Consider the following 18383-nt stretch of genomic DNA (forward strand, 5'->3'; position numbering starts at 1 on the left):
GATTCAGTTCCTGTTACTTCATTTTTACTGGCAGGGAAAGTCTCCAGTCCTTAGAATTTAGTGTTAGGAAACATACAGATTTCTAAAGGTCATGGACAACCTAACTGACTGAAAGAAGAAGACAGTATGCAACTATCATATTATATTTGAAAAAATGTATTACTTTCCTGTTTGTCCAATTTATCATTTTTACTCTCTTTTCTTCTCTTCTTGGGATATTCAGCATTTGGTCATAGTTTGGTTCTTGAATATATTTTACCTTTTGTTATATTTTTTATTGTATCATTTGTGTATGTATGCTTCCTTGCCAAAGATTATATATGCTCTTTAAATTGTAAGGATATACCTTGTTCTTTTTTTATATTATTCACCATGTGTATAACATTTTAGGATCAATGATAATCAATTAATTACTATCCTTTTCTGTAACAAGTGATTTAAAATCTAAAGATTAATTAGGTGACATTTATAATGTTCTATGTAGAGGAAAAGTGAAGGATAAGTAATGGTTCTTCAGCTTTTAGGTTGATGTCAATTTAGATTTCAATTTTCTCCACCCAAATTCAGTGCCATATGTTAGGCTACAATTGCTCATTAGTTCAACTGCAACCTGCTTAGAAGAATACGCCAAGTTGACATGACGAATGCTTTCTACACCTGTCAGAGTCTACATTGACTCTGTTTTGTGAGGCTGTTTTTGTCTACTCAGCGACCTTGTAGTCATGATTTATGAGATATGAGTTGAACTTTAAGCATGCTAGATGAGTGTACTAATAAAGATTACATTTATAGAGTAAACCTTTATGTCTAAAGTGAGATCTTAATTAATTATATATAATCTACCCACTTCATATATTAGTATCTGTGAATTGCCCTTTGAGGCTGGCTTCTTCCAATCACCCTTTTATGAGCTGTTCTTCTTTCTCTCTCCTCTATTTCTCCATTTTTTCACTCACCATCTACTTCATGAAATGGTAAGGGGGGGAAGTTATGGAAGTAATTATCATCTAACATTAATATAGCTTAGAATAAACATAGAGAAGAAAAATTACTGTGGAAATATCATCATATATTCTAAAAAATCAGATGTGACTATTTGGGGGATCATCTGAGAAATTACTGTCCTTCATTAGCATGGAGAATCTATAATTAATTATGTACATAGTTGTTTATTGTGGCTGTCAATATTATAAGAATTTTAGTGGCTTGCTGCACAACTTTCTTCAAATACAATCTTGTTCTACAAAGAAAATAATTTGATGAAAACCAGTGAAATGTATTTCAATTTAATCACTATTGGTTAATGGTTTGAATCCAGATATTTATGCAACTATTCGTTGATGCTGTTTATAAGTCTAATACAACCTTTTCTAATTAAATTTTATTTGTGTTTTCATTGTTAATTGAAGTGAGAAATAAAATGTGTCAGGATTGTTAGATTTTAAAATAATGTGTATAATTACCTATGCCTTTTATGACAGTAAATTCAAAGGATTTGGAAATCAAAGTTTTTGGACTTTTTAAATAAATAAATGTTATGTACATATGGATAGTTGTTATTGTTGGTATTCTGTGTACATGACTAGGTATGGTTCTCCCTGTTTATAAAGTAAACACTAGAGAAATTTGAAGTGTGTATGACATATACAGAATATTATTTACAATAAAACTAAACAAATAACTTTTAGAACAGTAATCATTAACTCTTAAAATGCAATTAAGTATAACATCAGCTTGTCGTTCTAACAACTTAATCTTCTTTCTATAGATTTAAGGTCTAATTATTTATAAGAATAGACCATGTTTTGAAATAGAAGATTTTTGGTTCAAAGTTTCAAATGTATGCACGTTATATTTAGTTATATATTTTAAAGCTTTTTAAAATCAAGGTGACTACAGCTTATTAATAAAGTTTTATTTTATAGAAATGACTGATTTTAAGAATTTTGATCCCTTTAAATTTTGTACAAAGCTGCATCGAGTTACATAACCAATATATTTTTTCATATACCTTTTCAGAATACAAATGCCAATTTGAACATGAGAAAAAGAACAAATGCTTCGGTTCACTCTGAATCTGATGTTGGCAACAGAACTGTGGTGGGAAACCATTCAAGCAAATCTTCCACAGTTGTTCAAGAATCTTCTAAAGGCACACCTCGGTCTTACTTAGCTTCCAGTCCAAACCCATTCAGCCGTGCAAATGCAGCTGAAACCATATCTGCAGCAAGAGCACTTCCATCTGCTTCTCCTGCTTCTAGCCGAACTGGATATGTGTCTCGAAAGGCTTCAATTGCATCTGCTTCTACTCGTCACGTGTTTGGATCAAGATTGCAGAGGATTAAGACCACAGTTAATACCATAGGGGCTACTGGGAAGTTGTCAGCTACTCCTCCTCCATCAGCTCCACCACCTTCTGGATCTGGCACAAGTAAAATTGACAAATATGCCCGTATTCTCTTTCCAGTCACATTTGGGGCATTTAACATGGTTTATTGGGTTGTTTATTTATCTAAGGACACTATGGAGAAATCAGAAAGTCTAATGTAATTTTGTTGCTATAGTAGTTTGCTAAAAGATGATGAAAATGCAGAATGTCTTTTTAAATGTTTTTAAATATAAACAACTATTCTTTATTAAAATAAAAAATCTATGTAATTTTTCCATTTAAAGATATAAGCCAGTTATTGGGAGAGTTAATTCCTCAGTGAAAAAGTGAAGTATGTTTTTATTTTCCAGAAAAATTATTTTAAAAGAACTCAGCATTCACTTAGATAGAATACACACCATCCTGGAAAGTTGGGATAAGAGAAATAGAGCTATTAGAGACATGTGGCACATATTTTTTCATTGATATTTGAAAACAGACTATGACATTTTAAAAATCTACCCGATGAATATCAACCTGCCACCCTAAATTTCCCAGTGGCACTGCCCTTAACGAGAATTGTTTATTGGATGTCATGTGCAGTGACCTTTGGTGATCTTCTTAGGAACTTCAGGAAAAGAAATTTTCCTGTTAAATGAAACATTGGCAAAAAAAAAAAAAAAATGGAATAGTATAAACGCTGATCAATAGAGTAAAAAGTCTGCAGCATAAAAAACTAAGACAAAGACCAGAGGAAACATGTTCCCTTTCTTATGTTGGCCAAACAGTACTTAACAGTTAATTTGAAATTTTGTTCTCTGAGCCAAAGTTTAACTCATTGTATGAATTCTTTTTCATGGTAGTTCATTCAGGTATGTATTTATTTACTACATAGTTATTCAGAGCCTGCTGTGTTCCAGGAACTATGCTAGAAACTGTCTCTCTAGGAAAGCTCTTGCACCTTTACCTACAATATTACTTAAAAAGTAGAACACACAATGCATGCCAAAGAACCATAAACTAGCAGAGGACATTGCATTCTTTAGTGAAGGACATTTATTTAGAGTCTGACAACATATTCAAAATATTTTCTCCTCCTATACTGATAGTGGATAACAAATATATTTGTTCACATAACCACTTTGAGATAAGTACATGTTAGTACAACTTCAGCAATTGGTTTTCCAAATAGATGAGAATGTGGTACAGATTGTTCTGTAAGTGAAAAGCATTGTGTACTTGAAAGTAAAAATCTGGGCACTACAAAACTTAATAGATTAACTGTCTCAAATTTGATCAGAGTCACAGAGTAGAATTTGATCAGAATCACAGAATCATCAGAAATAGGAACTCAGCACGGTCATTTTCAGGTGCTTTCCCCAACATAGATCTATATATTAATTAGTGAAATGCTGTATTTTGAAGAATTTTTGTGTCTGTAGTTCTGTAATTCTGGGCAGTCTTCATGTTGGTTTTTTAGGAGTTTTTTTTTTAAGGTTTTATAACTAAGGTGAATATTTTAAAATTAAGAGACCGGGAAATGAAAGGAGTAAAGAAAATAGAGCTGTGGGGTAGAATGCCACTGACCCTGCTATGTGGTTTATTAGGATTTTCATCTACTGACTTCTTTCTCATTAGGTAGGCTTAACAACTTAATTGAAAATTTTGCAACTGTCTATGCAGCTCAACCTAAGTCTGGTTTCTGTCATATTGCCTTTAGATTTTCTTCTGTGCTTCTCTCTATCTGCTCTGGAATGGATGAGTGAATGTGTTCTGGGTGTTTTAGGGAACATATTGATAGAAATGGCCACATTGCAGACGAAATCACTCTCTCTCTGTTTGTTTGTTTGTTTGTTTTAGAAAAGAATTGATAGTAGGTAATTGGCATCGATTTTTCAGTTATTTCATTACCTTATATTAGTAGTTTTTGAGACCTGAAAATTGTGCAAATGTCAAATATTAATTGTAAGTCATATCTAAGAATTCTTTCTTGGCTGTCTTTCTAGGTATTCCATAAAATCAACACATTTTAAGGCTGAAAGATACTGTAGAAATCATCCAGTCCCAATCCCCCATTTTAAAACTGATTCTAGTAAAATTAGGCCTGGTAACATCTGTATATATGTATATATTTAATAAAGAGTACTTGTACAAAAAAGGTTATCATAAATTATTTCATGAATGTGAATAGATTTCTGGCCTTGAGAACAATGCTTGGAAATGTGGTTGGAAGCACAATTGATTCACTGCTAGTTATTCAGAGCTTACTTTGTTCCAGGAACTATGCTAGAAACTGATAGTTCACTATTCTGATGAAAAGGCTGTTTTATTTGTTGTTGTTGTTGTTTTGTTGTTGTTGTTGTTGTTGTTGTTGTTTTGGTGAGGAACTCTTACTCTTTGCTAATCTATTGGCCTATCTTAAGAAATAATTCATTGACTATTCATTGGCTTCCTTTAAAAAAAGAAGTATTCTTCTACAAATCTTACAGAGTATGAAGAGATAAAAAGAAATGATTTTAGGTTTGTAGACAGGAGATCTAGGTGAACTCATAGATTTTCTTTTCTTACCTTTACATATGAAGGTTTAAAAACAAGTCAGGTGGCCAAAGAACGAGAAAGGACAAAATTAACCAAGGATTCTTAATTGTTAATTTGAAGAACACATTAACTAGAAAGCTTAAACATTATTATTAAGATAAATTATTTCATTTGCACACAACGTTGATGATGATGATGATGATGATGATGATGATGATAATAATAATAGTAGTAGTATGTTGCTTGCTTTCCTTAACTGAATTTCATCGAATTCATTCAGTGATTTTTATTTTGGTCATCATTTCTATCTTCCCAATAACCCAGAGGTACATCAAGTAAAAACACTTTTGTGAAGAGCCAGTCACTTTTACCTGTTAGAAAATCTCACAAGAGTAATTAGGGGCACCCAACGTTCTGGCTGTCTCTGAATAATAATGAATAATTTTGGCTGTGAATGGTACCTTTATATAACTCTTTTAAGGTGAAATTCAGAATAGTTTTATTCAGGACCTAGTGCCTGCAGTCCAAGTTGGCCACTAACTGCTACATAATTACTTTCAATTTCCTACAGGCATGACTAGGTATAAAAATATATTTACATGATTAATCTACAGTTTAAAATGACTTGCACTTGTGCACATACATAGTACTTTGAATAATGTATGTTTTAAATTGGACCTCACAAATCTTGTATTAAAGTAGGTAGAGAGTAGAGTCACCCTTTGTTTGATAAAATGAGTCATAGGGAAGTTAAATGACAAAGATAAAATCACAGGGTTGGAAAGAAATTTGAAAGGTCATTTTTCAATAACCTTACCTTAACAGTGACCCCATTTTAAACAATGCATAAAATATTTATTTGTGGCTTATTTTACCCACGAGCTGGCCAATTCTTTCTGGCCTAGAAAAAAATCTCCGCTCTCCCCATTCTCAATGGTCTCCTCTTCTAAATTTGTGAATAATCTCAAGTAGAAGGCACCAGGTGTGGAGATGGGTCACTTAATTTCAAGTTCTGACTGTCTTGTGGTTTTTGGCAAGTCTCTTAACCTCTCTAAGACTCTAAGACTGATTCTTCATTTATAACAGGGAGGAGGTGGATTATGTAATATCTAAGAGCTTTTCAGTTTTAATATTCTCTGATTCTCATAGTAAATAAAAGCATACTCTTGTAATAAAAACACTGAATAGTTTGCACCACAATAAGTGCTTATGGACAAAAATTTAGTTCTACCGCTTGATTACTTTAAGTTCATGGCTTGCTTCAAGCTAAGGTTTCCTTACCTTAAAAAATATGTATAACATCTCTCCATTTAGATTAAGTGTATTCTTCCCCAGGGAAGATTGTATTCTTTAAAGACTGTAGAATATTGGTTATTTCTCCTTTCTGGGATTTCCTGGCCTTTTATTCACTAAGTGGGCTCCTGCCCAGTTTAGAATAAATTTTAAATCTAAATTTTTAGATATACAGAGATAAAATTAGCCCCTTTCCTTGCAGGTAGTCACAGTCTGGTAGAGATGATGGATGTACAGATAAAAATTATGGGGTGTAACAAATGTTTCAGTAGAATACAGCAGGGCCAAAACTAGGGTGATACTCATCTCAGGCACAAATATATATGGGGACACCCAAACTTCAATAATCAAGATACCTAATATTTAAGTCAATATTTTTAAAAATCAAAATTAATGCAAAAAATTTATGACGAACAGAATATACAAATTTTAAATAAATTAATGGAATCAATAGTAATAATATTTTCTTCTGCCTCAGACTCCAAAATTGCTCACATAGCACTGATCTAGAGGTGGATAAAAGATGCACATAAGTTAATAACATTGTTGATGGAGAGGGACAAGAGTGATAGCAGAGAAGCTTTCACAGAGATAATCTTAAACTAAATTTTGTAGAAGGATTTGTAGTTCTTATAGCCTCCGTTCCCACTTCCACAAACAAACAAAAAAACAAAAGCACAATTTTATCACCACCTGAGGCAGGAGAGGAGATGAAGATGTGGAAAGTCAAAGGAAACTCTTACTACAAATTCTTAGTTCAGTGTTTGGAGGGAAGGGTGAATGCAGGGAAGTGAGAGTTGTTGAGGTTGGAAAGACCGAAACGGCCTGGATTAGGGAGAGTTTTATGTAAATTACTAAAATAATGGAATTTGTTCAGGATTAGTGGCAATTTATTAAAAATCTTGAAGGATAATACTATGAAAACTAACATCCTTATTTTTCTATTTTAGAAAAATCACCTGATTATTGTGTGAACTATGGTTTGGAGGGCCACAAATCTAGAGGTATTGGAACAATAGAGAGCTCTTATTTTTTTCTTTCCTCTCTTAAACTTTGCCTTCTATTCTTTTTTTTTTTTTAAGTGCAATTACTTCATTGTCATTTGTAAAAGTGATACATGACTGTTAAAGATAGACATTGCGGAAATTTAAAAACAATCTCAAAATTCTACCACCCAGAAATTATAAATATTTTATATTTGGATATGTTTGTCTAGAAGAGTAGATTGCTTGATTAAAAGACACAGTTTTATAAATGTAGAAGCCAATATGACATATATGCTGTCACTAAATAATACAAAATTAAATTGACTTATATCAATATAAGATAAAAATAGGAGGGTAAAACTGAAGAAATTGTTGAAATTTGGATGGTGTTTCTTTAAAGCAAGAGATTTAGAGAGTCGGTGCTTTTTTCCCAGTTTTTATTTCAGGAAAATTTTCTGCAATTATGTCTAAGTAAATTTTTTTAGAAATGCCAATTATGTCAAATCCCTTTTGTCTCTATACAGTGGTCCCCAACTGTTTTGGCAATAGGCACCGGTGAGGGTGGGGGAATGGTTTTCAGATGAAACTGTTTCATCTCAGATCATCAGGCATTAGTTGATTCTCATAAGGAGCGGACAACCTCGCATGCACTCCTATGAGAATCTAATGCCACCACTAATCTGACAGGAGTCAGAGCTCAGGCAGTAATGCTCAATGGGTGCCACTCACCTCCTGTTGTGCTGCCCAATTCCTAACAGGCCATGGATAAGTACTGGTCAGTGGCCCAGGGGTTGGGGACCCCTGCCCTATAACTATTTATAGTATTCTTTGTAATGACTTTGGTATCTTTAAAATTTTCTTTAACTTTTGTTAACCATAACCCTAGTGAGTTTTCAGTTGTGATTATTCTATTTTGTAACTTCTAATGTACTTTCCAACTTCATAGTGGTTTATTTAGTTTTCCATTGCTTTCTTGGTCACTGTCATTTCATTTTTCGTCTCTTTCTTCATTTTTACCATTGCTTTATTGAAATATCTTCTTTGAGCTTCTCTCTTTCTCTATTAATGAGATCATGTCTATAATATTTTTGAGACTACAGAGAACTATTTATATAAACTCTTCCTCTATTTCTTGAAAAAGTTTTTATGTGGCATGAGCTTCATCTGCTTTTCCATTGAGTTTTTGTCTCCCTTCCCTATTTTGGGGCTGGTTTCTTTCTATTAATCACTGAGCAGAGCCAGCTATTTACTGAACTATAGTGTGGGAAGTGGTGGGAGGGTGAGTCAGATCAGCCCACAGAAGCTATTTAAATTTCAGGTTTCAAGCCCACCTCCCCAAAACTGTTTTATGTGTTTTTTCTTCTGCCCAGGCACCATATTTTTAAATCTATTTTTGACATTTGGGTAGCCTATGTAGTTCACAGTGTAAAACTCTCTGTTTTACTTTCTTTATGTTATTGCTGGTGATTCTTGCTCTTAGTCCCGCCCCCTTCCCCACATTAAACTTAGTATTCTATATTATTCAGCAAACTTGTTCACAACTCTCAAATATAGTCTATCAGAATTTTTATCTTTACTTCTACATTCCACTATTTGGAAGTATATAGTAAAATCGTATGAAGACAGATTTTGTTTTTCTCTTGCCTGTTTACACTCCATCCTACAGAGGTTTCCAACAAACCATCTTTGTTTGAAATATCTCAGGACAGTGATACTTACTGAAATATACATCCTGCTTAAGATAAATGCCAATCAATTTCCTTTCTCCTATTAGTGCAAATGGCTACCTATTTAAAAGCTACTGACTATAGTTTGTCATCAATTACTTGTTAATTATGGAGTTTTCATTTTTTTCTCAATTTTTCATTATGTTATTTTAGGAGGCTGTCTTAGGTGGGGAATGAATTATGAATATTTTTATTTCACCATCTTTAACTGAGTCACCATATGTTATTTGCACTTCCAATAGACCAGGGATTGACCAGAGTATCTTTTACTGATATGACAACCAGAGCTACATGGCTTTTACCTTCTGTATATCAGATGTCACTGGAATCAAGCATTAAACCTAGATTAAATCTAGATTAAACCAGCTCTATGGCACCTCAGAAAAAATGAGAAGGACTAGGAAGCTGATAGAAAGAACTCCTGTATAAAAAATAAATTCTTTTTACATTTTCCTTTGTAGTATTTCTGCAAGCTTCTTTAGTTTCTATAGGGGAATCCCAGAGTTGTCCTCTGAGATTGCTTCCCTTGCCTTTTTTTATTTTCATTTTTCTCTCCTGAGCTTTACTTTTCAGTCATGTATTTCTATCCCAATGTTAATTTATTACACTGTTTATATTTTCCTGTCCTTCAATTCATCAGTAGATTAGTGAAGTACTTATTCCTTTAATTATAAGTATAAACATTTCTAAGTTCTTTTTGGATAACGATACATTTAATGGAAATTTTTTAAATGCTTATGGTTTCTTAACAGCTTTTCTCAACCACTAATTACTTCTGTTAAAAAATAAAAGGAATACCCACGTGTAATATAAAAGAAACTTTGAATAAAATGGTATCCTTTCCTTTTACTAGAGACAAACATCTCCACTTCAAAATGGAAAAATGGAACTATGCAAAGGAAATTTACAATGTTCAAGAGTACTATATTATCACTGAACTGATTAATTTAATTGAAAATACTAACTTGCGAAAAAGAATGACACAAATGTATTTGAAATGTCACCAGATACCTCAAGCTATGACAGAGTTGGTCATGTTAAACAAGTAGTAAAGGATAAATTAAATACATTCTATATTAACACTAAGATTTAAATCTAATTATAGTCTTCTTTAATTTTTCTACTATATACATTTCATTTAGTTTTCAGTAAAACAAACTTTTCATTACTTCTACTTATCCCATGTAAATCTAGTTGCTATAAGATATAACCTACTTTGGAAATAGCTTCCTATAATACATTGGGATTTTGGTGTGAGTGTGTGTGATCAGAGAGAATAAACAAATGGTGTCAGCAAAACAGACTGTAAAATATGGAGATAATGTGGATTTATATAATTTGATAAAAATTTCTCCATTGAAATTTGTAGATCACATATGAATATCATAATGTGAAGTGCAGTTAGGATTTTTTCCCTATATTAATACATATACATAATCTCTTTAATACAATATGTTTCTGAACTCATTTGTTTTATATTTTATCATATATGTCATATTTTATATTTTCTCATGTCTCATATTTTATATTTTCTCATATATGTCTCATTTTTATTATTACTATAGTATGCATTAAAGGAGTCTGGCAAATACCTGAACAAAGTTATGTTGTTGGCAATATAAGATACTACCAATTGCATAATATTATTTCCAAAGGCAAATTAATATGCAAATTATAGATTTCCATGGGTATCTATACAAATTATTACTTGAAGTCCATAGGAAACAGCTTCCTTTGGGGGAAATAAAAGAAGCTCTGATAACAGAAAATGTATAGTATTTCAGTTAAACTATGATTGACATATTTTTTTCTCAGTGTTTTATATTTGTGAATTGTAGTCTGTATTTTGTCTTTACAGATGTTGCTAATACAGTGTAGCATGTTGGCTTGTCAGTTTACTGATTATGTATATTGTCTCCTAGTTCAAGTATACAGTAAATCAAAGCTTTCATTTTTCAAGAGGCAGAAAAAAAATTGTTGGTTGATAAGGTAAGGTTATATGATTTTGAGGGAGCTTCATTGTAAATTGAATGAGAATCCAGTTTTCATGAAAAGCTGTATCTATGCGATAATACTTTGAATGTCTATAGTTTGAAATAGGAGGTTAATTTTTTCCACTGGTTTATCCTTAATGAAGGAAATCCCCTGATATTTACTTTGATTCTGAAAATATTGAAAACTTCAGAAGAAATAAAGGTTTTCTTTGATTTTTCAGATGAAGTGTTGTACAAACTGAGGAATATAAAGTTCATTCCCTTCTTTCTTCTCCTGAATAATTTTAAAATTGTTTAGTTGTACAATTGAAAATATTCCTTATTATAGAAGTAAAAAAATGCATATTTCATCATATCATAAAAAACTAAATTTGTTATCATCTGAGCTTCAATATTCTTGCTCAATTAGAATAGTAAATGTGAAGTGTGATATTTATAACAGTTCAAGGTTTGATAGGAGGTAGAGGTGTTTTGATTTTATAGGAAAATTACTTCCTCAAGAACATATTTCTTGAGGTTTTAGTAATCACATTTGACTCCCTGAAATTGGCAATTTTATTCTATGTAGGAGTATTATCATGGTATACTATAGTGAGGAGCACATTGTCATTATTATTTTGTTTTGGCAAATTTATTTTGAAAAAAAGGAACATTATCAAATATTGGTTTACAATTTTAAAGTAATTCATCAGGAAATGATTTTTTAAACACTGTCTCTTTAAGTAAATGTCCCTTGCTTTTCAAAGCTCAACTTATTCCTCATGGTAATACAGTTCCTTTGCTTCTTAACACAAAGTTTATACTAGAGCATAGCATTGTAGAGTTATTCAGGTCTCAATTTCTCACTGGAAAATGAGTCTTTAAAATAGTAAGGATTTAAATTTCTATAAAATTTAATCAAAGATACTTATATTTTAAGATAAATGTGTTGGAGCTAAACTCTGGAATTATTAAAATATAAAACATATCCCTCTAATGTATTTTTTCTATTTAAATTTAAAACAATAAACATAAATATCTTTGGAATATTTTTTTGGTTTGTGTATTGTTTTTTCTGTCTATAAATATCCTTCCTTTAAACTGGTCACAGTATTTTGTCTGACTTGATAGTTCACTTTAAAATCCCTGCTGCTATCATGAATGTTCCTGGTTTTTACTTAACATCTAATTCTCTGCATGACCAATACCATCATCGAGATTGGAGTTTTGCCAAATTTTAATGGTTTGAAAAATTCTTTGTAGGTTATATGGAGGAAGAAAAGTTATACGACCTGTAATATCTGATGTGGCATAATAAAAACTTTTCACTATGTGGTTTTGGTTCACTAATGGAGTTCAAATGTGTGTATTTGTGTGTATTTTTTTAAAGATTCAACCCAACGAAGAGAGTTAAAATTAATAAAGTACAGCAATCAATCTATGACTTAATCTTAACTTGGAAGACCAAAGTAAATGTCTGAGAAACTGAATGGGATTAACATTTAATAAAAACATGTGAGTTTATGCATTTTAATATTTAGCTCAGATTATTAACTGTAATTAGTTTGATGAAATAAAACACTTTGAATACTGTGACTGTCTTTTATAAAGTTTTTTTTACATCATATAATGTACGATGAAACATCCTAAATGTAGTATTCCAAAACATCTCTTTCTTGAAGAAAAAAATGTAAGTTTTTGATTATAGCTTTTTTTAAAAAATTTTTTTATTAGGAAAAGTGTGCATATTTGGAGAGATTAAGGTAATGAACCCCTATGTACCTAGAACAAATATTTTAAGTATAATTTTACATAGTTGGATATGCTCAGTTCAAAATTTTAGAAAAACACATTTTGTAACATTCAACTTTCCTAAGCACCGACATTTTCAAGAAATTCAAATGTATGTATAGATATTTTTCCTGTATTTATTAAAAACTAAGCTTCCCTGGCCATATAAGTTAATGTTTTCATTATGTCTGAAGTCTTCAACTTGGGCATATATACACACACATGTTTATTATATGTGTATTATAATACATATAATTGATATGGAACATATATACATATGTATACATGTGTATATATGTTTGCATACATGGAGTTTAAGCTATATATGCTTTTAAAGAAGTAGAGCAAATCAAATATTTGCAGATATCTGAAGCACCCCAAGGTTCCACAGAATATAGCTTGAAAAACACTATTCTAGGTACTGGGTGCTATCGGGATGAATAAGATATGATGTAGCCTCAGAGAACCACATGATCTCAGAGCCACTGTTCAATAAAATGTACATCGATGTAGCTCATTGGCTAGTTTCCAACTAGAATAAAAATTGTTGCTTGTGCAAGCAGTAAATTTTCTTTTGTTTTTCCTCAATATTATTCATTCAAATATAATTGAAATTAAAACTGAACAAATATTTGAGACATAAAGTATTTTTTTGTGAATCTAAGAACTGGTAAGTTTTATTTTACCATTGTATTAGTCGTAGGAAAGTATGTCTCATATTAGGAAAGATGGTGTCCAAAATCACATACTTTAGATTCCTTCTTATATAATTGACAGGGAAGAAAATTTCTGGTCTCCTACTTCTGAAAAAAGCTGCTGCTGGCCATGCCCATACATCAACCAATCTTGAATCACACTGGTTACAATGACTGAATAGAATAAGAAACTTCAGCATCATCCTTCACAAATTACTTCTATCTTTGCACTTTTAAAATTCAACATTAAATCTCAATCATTGCACATGATATTTTTCATTCTACAAGCACTGAAGAGTGATAGAAACGATGATTATAGCTTTTAAAGAAGAGAATACACCTGAGAGGAAAAAGTTGACCGCGGATGTTCACAACACACACACAACATATTCCTATATGAACACAGACTAACAAAACACATAATACACACAGAATTCTTCTTTTGTTCACTTGCTGTATGACATATTATTTGAGTTAAGTCGACTCCATATTTATGGTATTTGGTCACTTAAATATGATTTTATACTATAGTAAGAAAAATTATATTTAAAATTTAATGTTTAAAATGTACAGCTCTTTTTATTTATTGTGTAGTGATTTTTGTTATATATGTGTGTGTATGTACACAAATTTATGTGTGTGTTTTTATATTCACTTAGTATTTATGCACGCATATATATGTATGACTGTATACACACACACACACACACACACACACACACACATTTCTGAAACTCTCATTGACTGCCAGATTCTACTCAATTGAGTGGAATACTATTCAGAAAGTGCTTGCCTCTTATATTCAATGTTGATAATAGAGAATTATAGTCAATATAGAAGAAGGTGGAAGTCAAAATCAAAGAAACAAAATTATCCACAGTCACAAGCATAAATAGAGATGTAGGGGAAATAAATTAATGGAGTACTTGGAGGAATGATAACTTTCAAAACTGGATTAAATCAATGGCATACATTATACTAGTTTCATTTGTTTTAATCTTTGATGAATAATTTCTATATAGCTCATTTTCTGGAGAAGTCTAGTTGTCCAAGGTCAATTTTCTTTCTGATTAATTGGAAGCTGAAGCTCAAGGCTGGTCTCTTGGTTATGAAGATAAACTCTCGGGTGGTTCAGTAATTGTGTACTTGTTTACAGTGTTACCTAATCTACATTATTATTCTCTGTGCATTCTGAGAATTAATCTCTTTTAAAAGAAAAATTATATGAATTCCTGCTATGTTATTCCAGTATGTTTTGCTGATGTCAAATATACATTCATCATGTAAATTGTTAAATGCTATCCCTCTCATTTTGTTCTGAAGAATGTAAAATAACGTCATCTATTTAACATTGGTTTGGACTATGTTCACCTTTGAAAACTCTTCAGGGTAACATTCATCAACTGCGCATTCTAGGCAAATGGATTCATGAATCTGTATCATCAGCATTAAGATAAATGCTAATCAGGGGCATCATTTTTTAAGTAAGGCCCACATGTCTGCTTATGTAATAATATTATTGTCAAGATGCCCCATGTACATTTATCAGTTGAAAACTGAACACATTGATACATGTGTATGCTGAGCAGAGGGATATACCTTAATTGATATCTTATTCTGACATACTGATAGCATTTCCATTTTTTCCATGACTTCAGTTTCCTGCATTTTGCTTACTCTTCACTTGGTGTAAATGTAATACAATTTGGTGCCCAAACTCCTTCTCTCACAGTTTGTAGTGTTTCTAGCAGGGCCACAGAGAGAAGAGAACAAAAATCCCCTTCTCTTCTGCATGTAAAATGGAAAATGGAAAAGATGAGGGCATGTTTCTATTTTTGCGTATTTTCAAGTGCATAGCTCTCTAAACACTACATCATATAATAAATAATACTGCTCTATAAATGAGAACAATCTATTTTTCACTCATAAGTAAGACTAGGTCTAATGCTTATTTTAGCACAAAAAAGCAAATGTTAGGGGTTGGGGGAAGCTATTGCTGTTTATTTTGGAAAAGATTGCATTGTAAATAGAATTATACCTTCCGGCCACTCAAAAAATAAACCGTACATAGAATTGAAAATGCCCTTTAGAGACTGTGCTAACTGAATTATTCAAATATATCTCTTAAAGAGCAGATCTAAAACGCTGGCATTCATCATAAAGGTTGAGTGATATGTAATTCATTTTCCATTAGACAATTACTCCTTGCATTTCTGCTCAAGTAATGGTCTTATTGCAGGTTTCTTGATCTTGTCTTTCCAGACTTATCCATTCTATACTCTGATACCAAATGTTTTTAAAGTTCATTTCTGTTCATTTCACATTTGCCTTAGTCTGTGTTTGTTTTGGGGGAATAAAATATAAATTCTTTACCATGACATTTAGGGCCCAACATAATCACCTTTATCCTTTGCCTCCACCTATTCTATGACCTAATCACTCAGGACTGCATGAAATTCTCTAAACGTATCATGCCTGCATGGACATATCTTGATGCTTTTTCAAGCTAAATCCTTTGCCTGGACCACTTTTTTTCTGGCTCTTGTCTTGCTGGCAACCTGTAAATCACAGCACTTGCCATCTTGCCTGCTGAGGCCACCTCTAGATCCTCCTTAGTGTAATTAATTCCTGGCATTTTCCTAAGTTCTCTGTATCTACTTTGTAATTACTTGGTACCATTTTTTAAATCTGTAAAGCAATTATATTTGGATAAAGGATGAATACTCTCTGATCACGAGTTCACAGTTTTATCCTGGGGGTTTAACAAGATAAAAATCAACATACTCATTGGTCTGATGACAAAATGAGGGTCCTAGCATAGCACTTTGCAATTTGTAGGTTTAGTTTATTGGCTAATTTGAATTTTAAGTTTAGTTGAGTAGTTAAAATCTAATAGCCTCACTAATGTCACCTTGCATATTTTATCAATAAAATGTTGATATTTTTAATGTCAGAGCTGACCTATTACAGCATGCCAACAATAATTTTCATTTTATTTATGTGTTTTTGATAATATAATATTAACTATTTAAAAGAAATGGGCTAGACAATTTACTTCACACAGTTCCAGTTTAAGACTGTGTACTATGACTAAAACAACCATTTGTAATGCTCTGAACTAAAGATACTACCATGGATCTATAATCATAATTCTGATGTTTAGAACAATTGAAGAGGGACTCAGATGTAATTAGTCAAGAATGTTTTTGATGTTTAAATAAGTTGAACGGGTTTCAAAAGTGTCTTGCACAAAGTGCTTATTTTTTTTTTTTTTTTTTTTTTTTTAAGATGGATTATTGCTCTGTCACCCAGGCTGGAGTGCAGTGGTGCAATCTCGGCTCACTACAATTCCACATTCTAAGTTTAAGTGATTCTCCTGCCTCCGCTGAGTAGCTGGGACTACAGGCACACAGCACCATGCCTGGCTAATTTTTGTATTTTTAGTAGAGACAGGTTTCACAGTGTTGGCCAGACTGGTCTCAAACTCCTGACCTCAGGAAATCTGCCTGCCTTGGCCTCCTAATGTGCTGGGATTATAGATGTGAGTCACTGCTCCTGGCCCTTAATAAATATTGAGTGTTATTCCAGTTGTCTATTGCTGCTTAACAAAGTTCCTTGAAATTTGGTTAAAACAAAACAAAACAAAACAAAACAACAACAACAAAAAACACCGTTTTTGGTTTTCTTATTCATTTTTCTGTAGGCTCACCTGGGTGATTCTCACTTGGGATTTCTTATGAAGCTGCAGTGAAATATTGCCAAAAATGGAGCCATAGGAGTGCTTTTCTCACTCACAGGCCTGATGCCTGGGTGGAGAGAAGTACAACAGTAGTGGTTGTTTGAGGATCTTTCTCTGCAAGTGGCTACGTTGAGTTTTCTCATAGGATGGCAGTGTCAGAAGTTAGACTTCTTATGTGGCAGCTGGTTTCCCCCAGAGTAAGCATTCCAAGTGACAGGAAGTAGAAATAGCAAACCCACTACTGCCCAGCATACAAATTAGCATACTGTTACTTCCGCCATATTCTATTAGTCAAAGTAGATACAGAGTCCACTCCAATTCAAGACAAAGGGATGTAGGCCTTGCTTCTCTATGGAAGAGAGTCAAAGTATTGTGGCCATCTTTAATTGTCATATGTATTGACACTATTCAGTAGTCTATTTAGTGAATGTCATCATTTCACACCTTCTTGGCTGCTGAAAAACTGAAATTTAGATGACTTGGTCCTAGATCCTCTACATTGAAATGTAAAAAATGTGATCGAGGACTGGTGTGGTGACTCACGCTTTGTAATTTCAGTACTTTGGGAGGCTGAGGCAGGTGGATCACGACGTCAGGAGTTCGAGACCAGCCAGACCAACATGGTGAAACCTCGTCTCTACTAAAAATATAAAAATTAGCTGGGCGTGGTGGCGCACGCCTGTAATCTCAGCTACTCAGGAGGCTGAGGCAGGAGAATCACTTGAACCTGGGAGGTAGAGGTTGCAGTGAGCCAGGATGGTGTCACTGGACTCCAGCCTGGGCAACAGAGCAAGACTTTGTCTTAAAACAAGCAAACAAACAAAAACATGTGATTGGATAATTTACCTTATAGTTAGTATATAATTGTAGCCTAAGAAAAATAACCCTAGCTATCATTTCCCTTTGACCAGTATTATTTGGTATGTTTTTGTGTATGCTGCCACTACCTAATAGTCAAGCACTAATCCAGATAAGATAATTTAGAGGAAGAACTATTTATTCTTCAATGAAACCCATAAAGGATGCATATCTCTACATTCATAACACAATAAACAAGACTGTGAGAGAACTGGATCATAGATGTTTTTCTAGGCAGGGTGTTAACATTAGAGGTCATTCAGGTTCTAGTAAAAAGAATTGCCAGAGTAGAGAGGCTTCTTTCTAAACCTTCACTAAAAATAACCATACGATTTAATAAATCAAGGAAACTCTGAGTTTTGGGACTGTACCACTAAAGCTATATCCTTCCTGCCGATATTATGCCATTCCCTTA

General features: G+C 32.7%; 1 protein-coding gene across 1 annotated transcript in view; it reads left to right on the top strand.

Moving 5' to 3' along the window:
• Positions 1-12235, top strand: part of GABRA4 (gamma-aminobutyric acid type A receptor subunit alpha4) — a 76513-nt gene extending 64278 nt beyond the window's left edge. Inside the window, exon 9 of the mRNA XM_050791607.1 lies at positions 2020-12235. Within this exon, the coding sequence (XP_050647564.1) occupies positions 2020-2550 (531 nt within the window). The 3' untranslated portion in view covers positions 2551-12235. The remainder of the gene's footprint in view (positions 1-2019) is intronic.
• The last annotated feature ends 6148 nt before the right edge of the window (positions 12236-18383 follow it).

This window comes from Macaca thibetana, chromosome 5, assembly GCF_024542745.1.
Source record: "Macaca thibetana thibetana isolate TM-01 chromosome 5, ASM2454274v1, whole genome shotgun sequence".
NCBI classification, from domain to species: Eukaryota; Metazoa; Chordata; class Mammalia; order Primates; family Cercopithecidae; genus Macaca; species Macaca thibetana.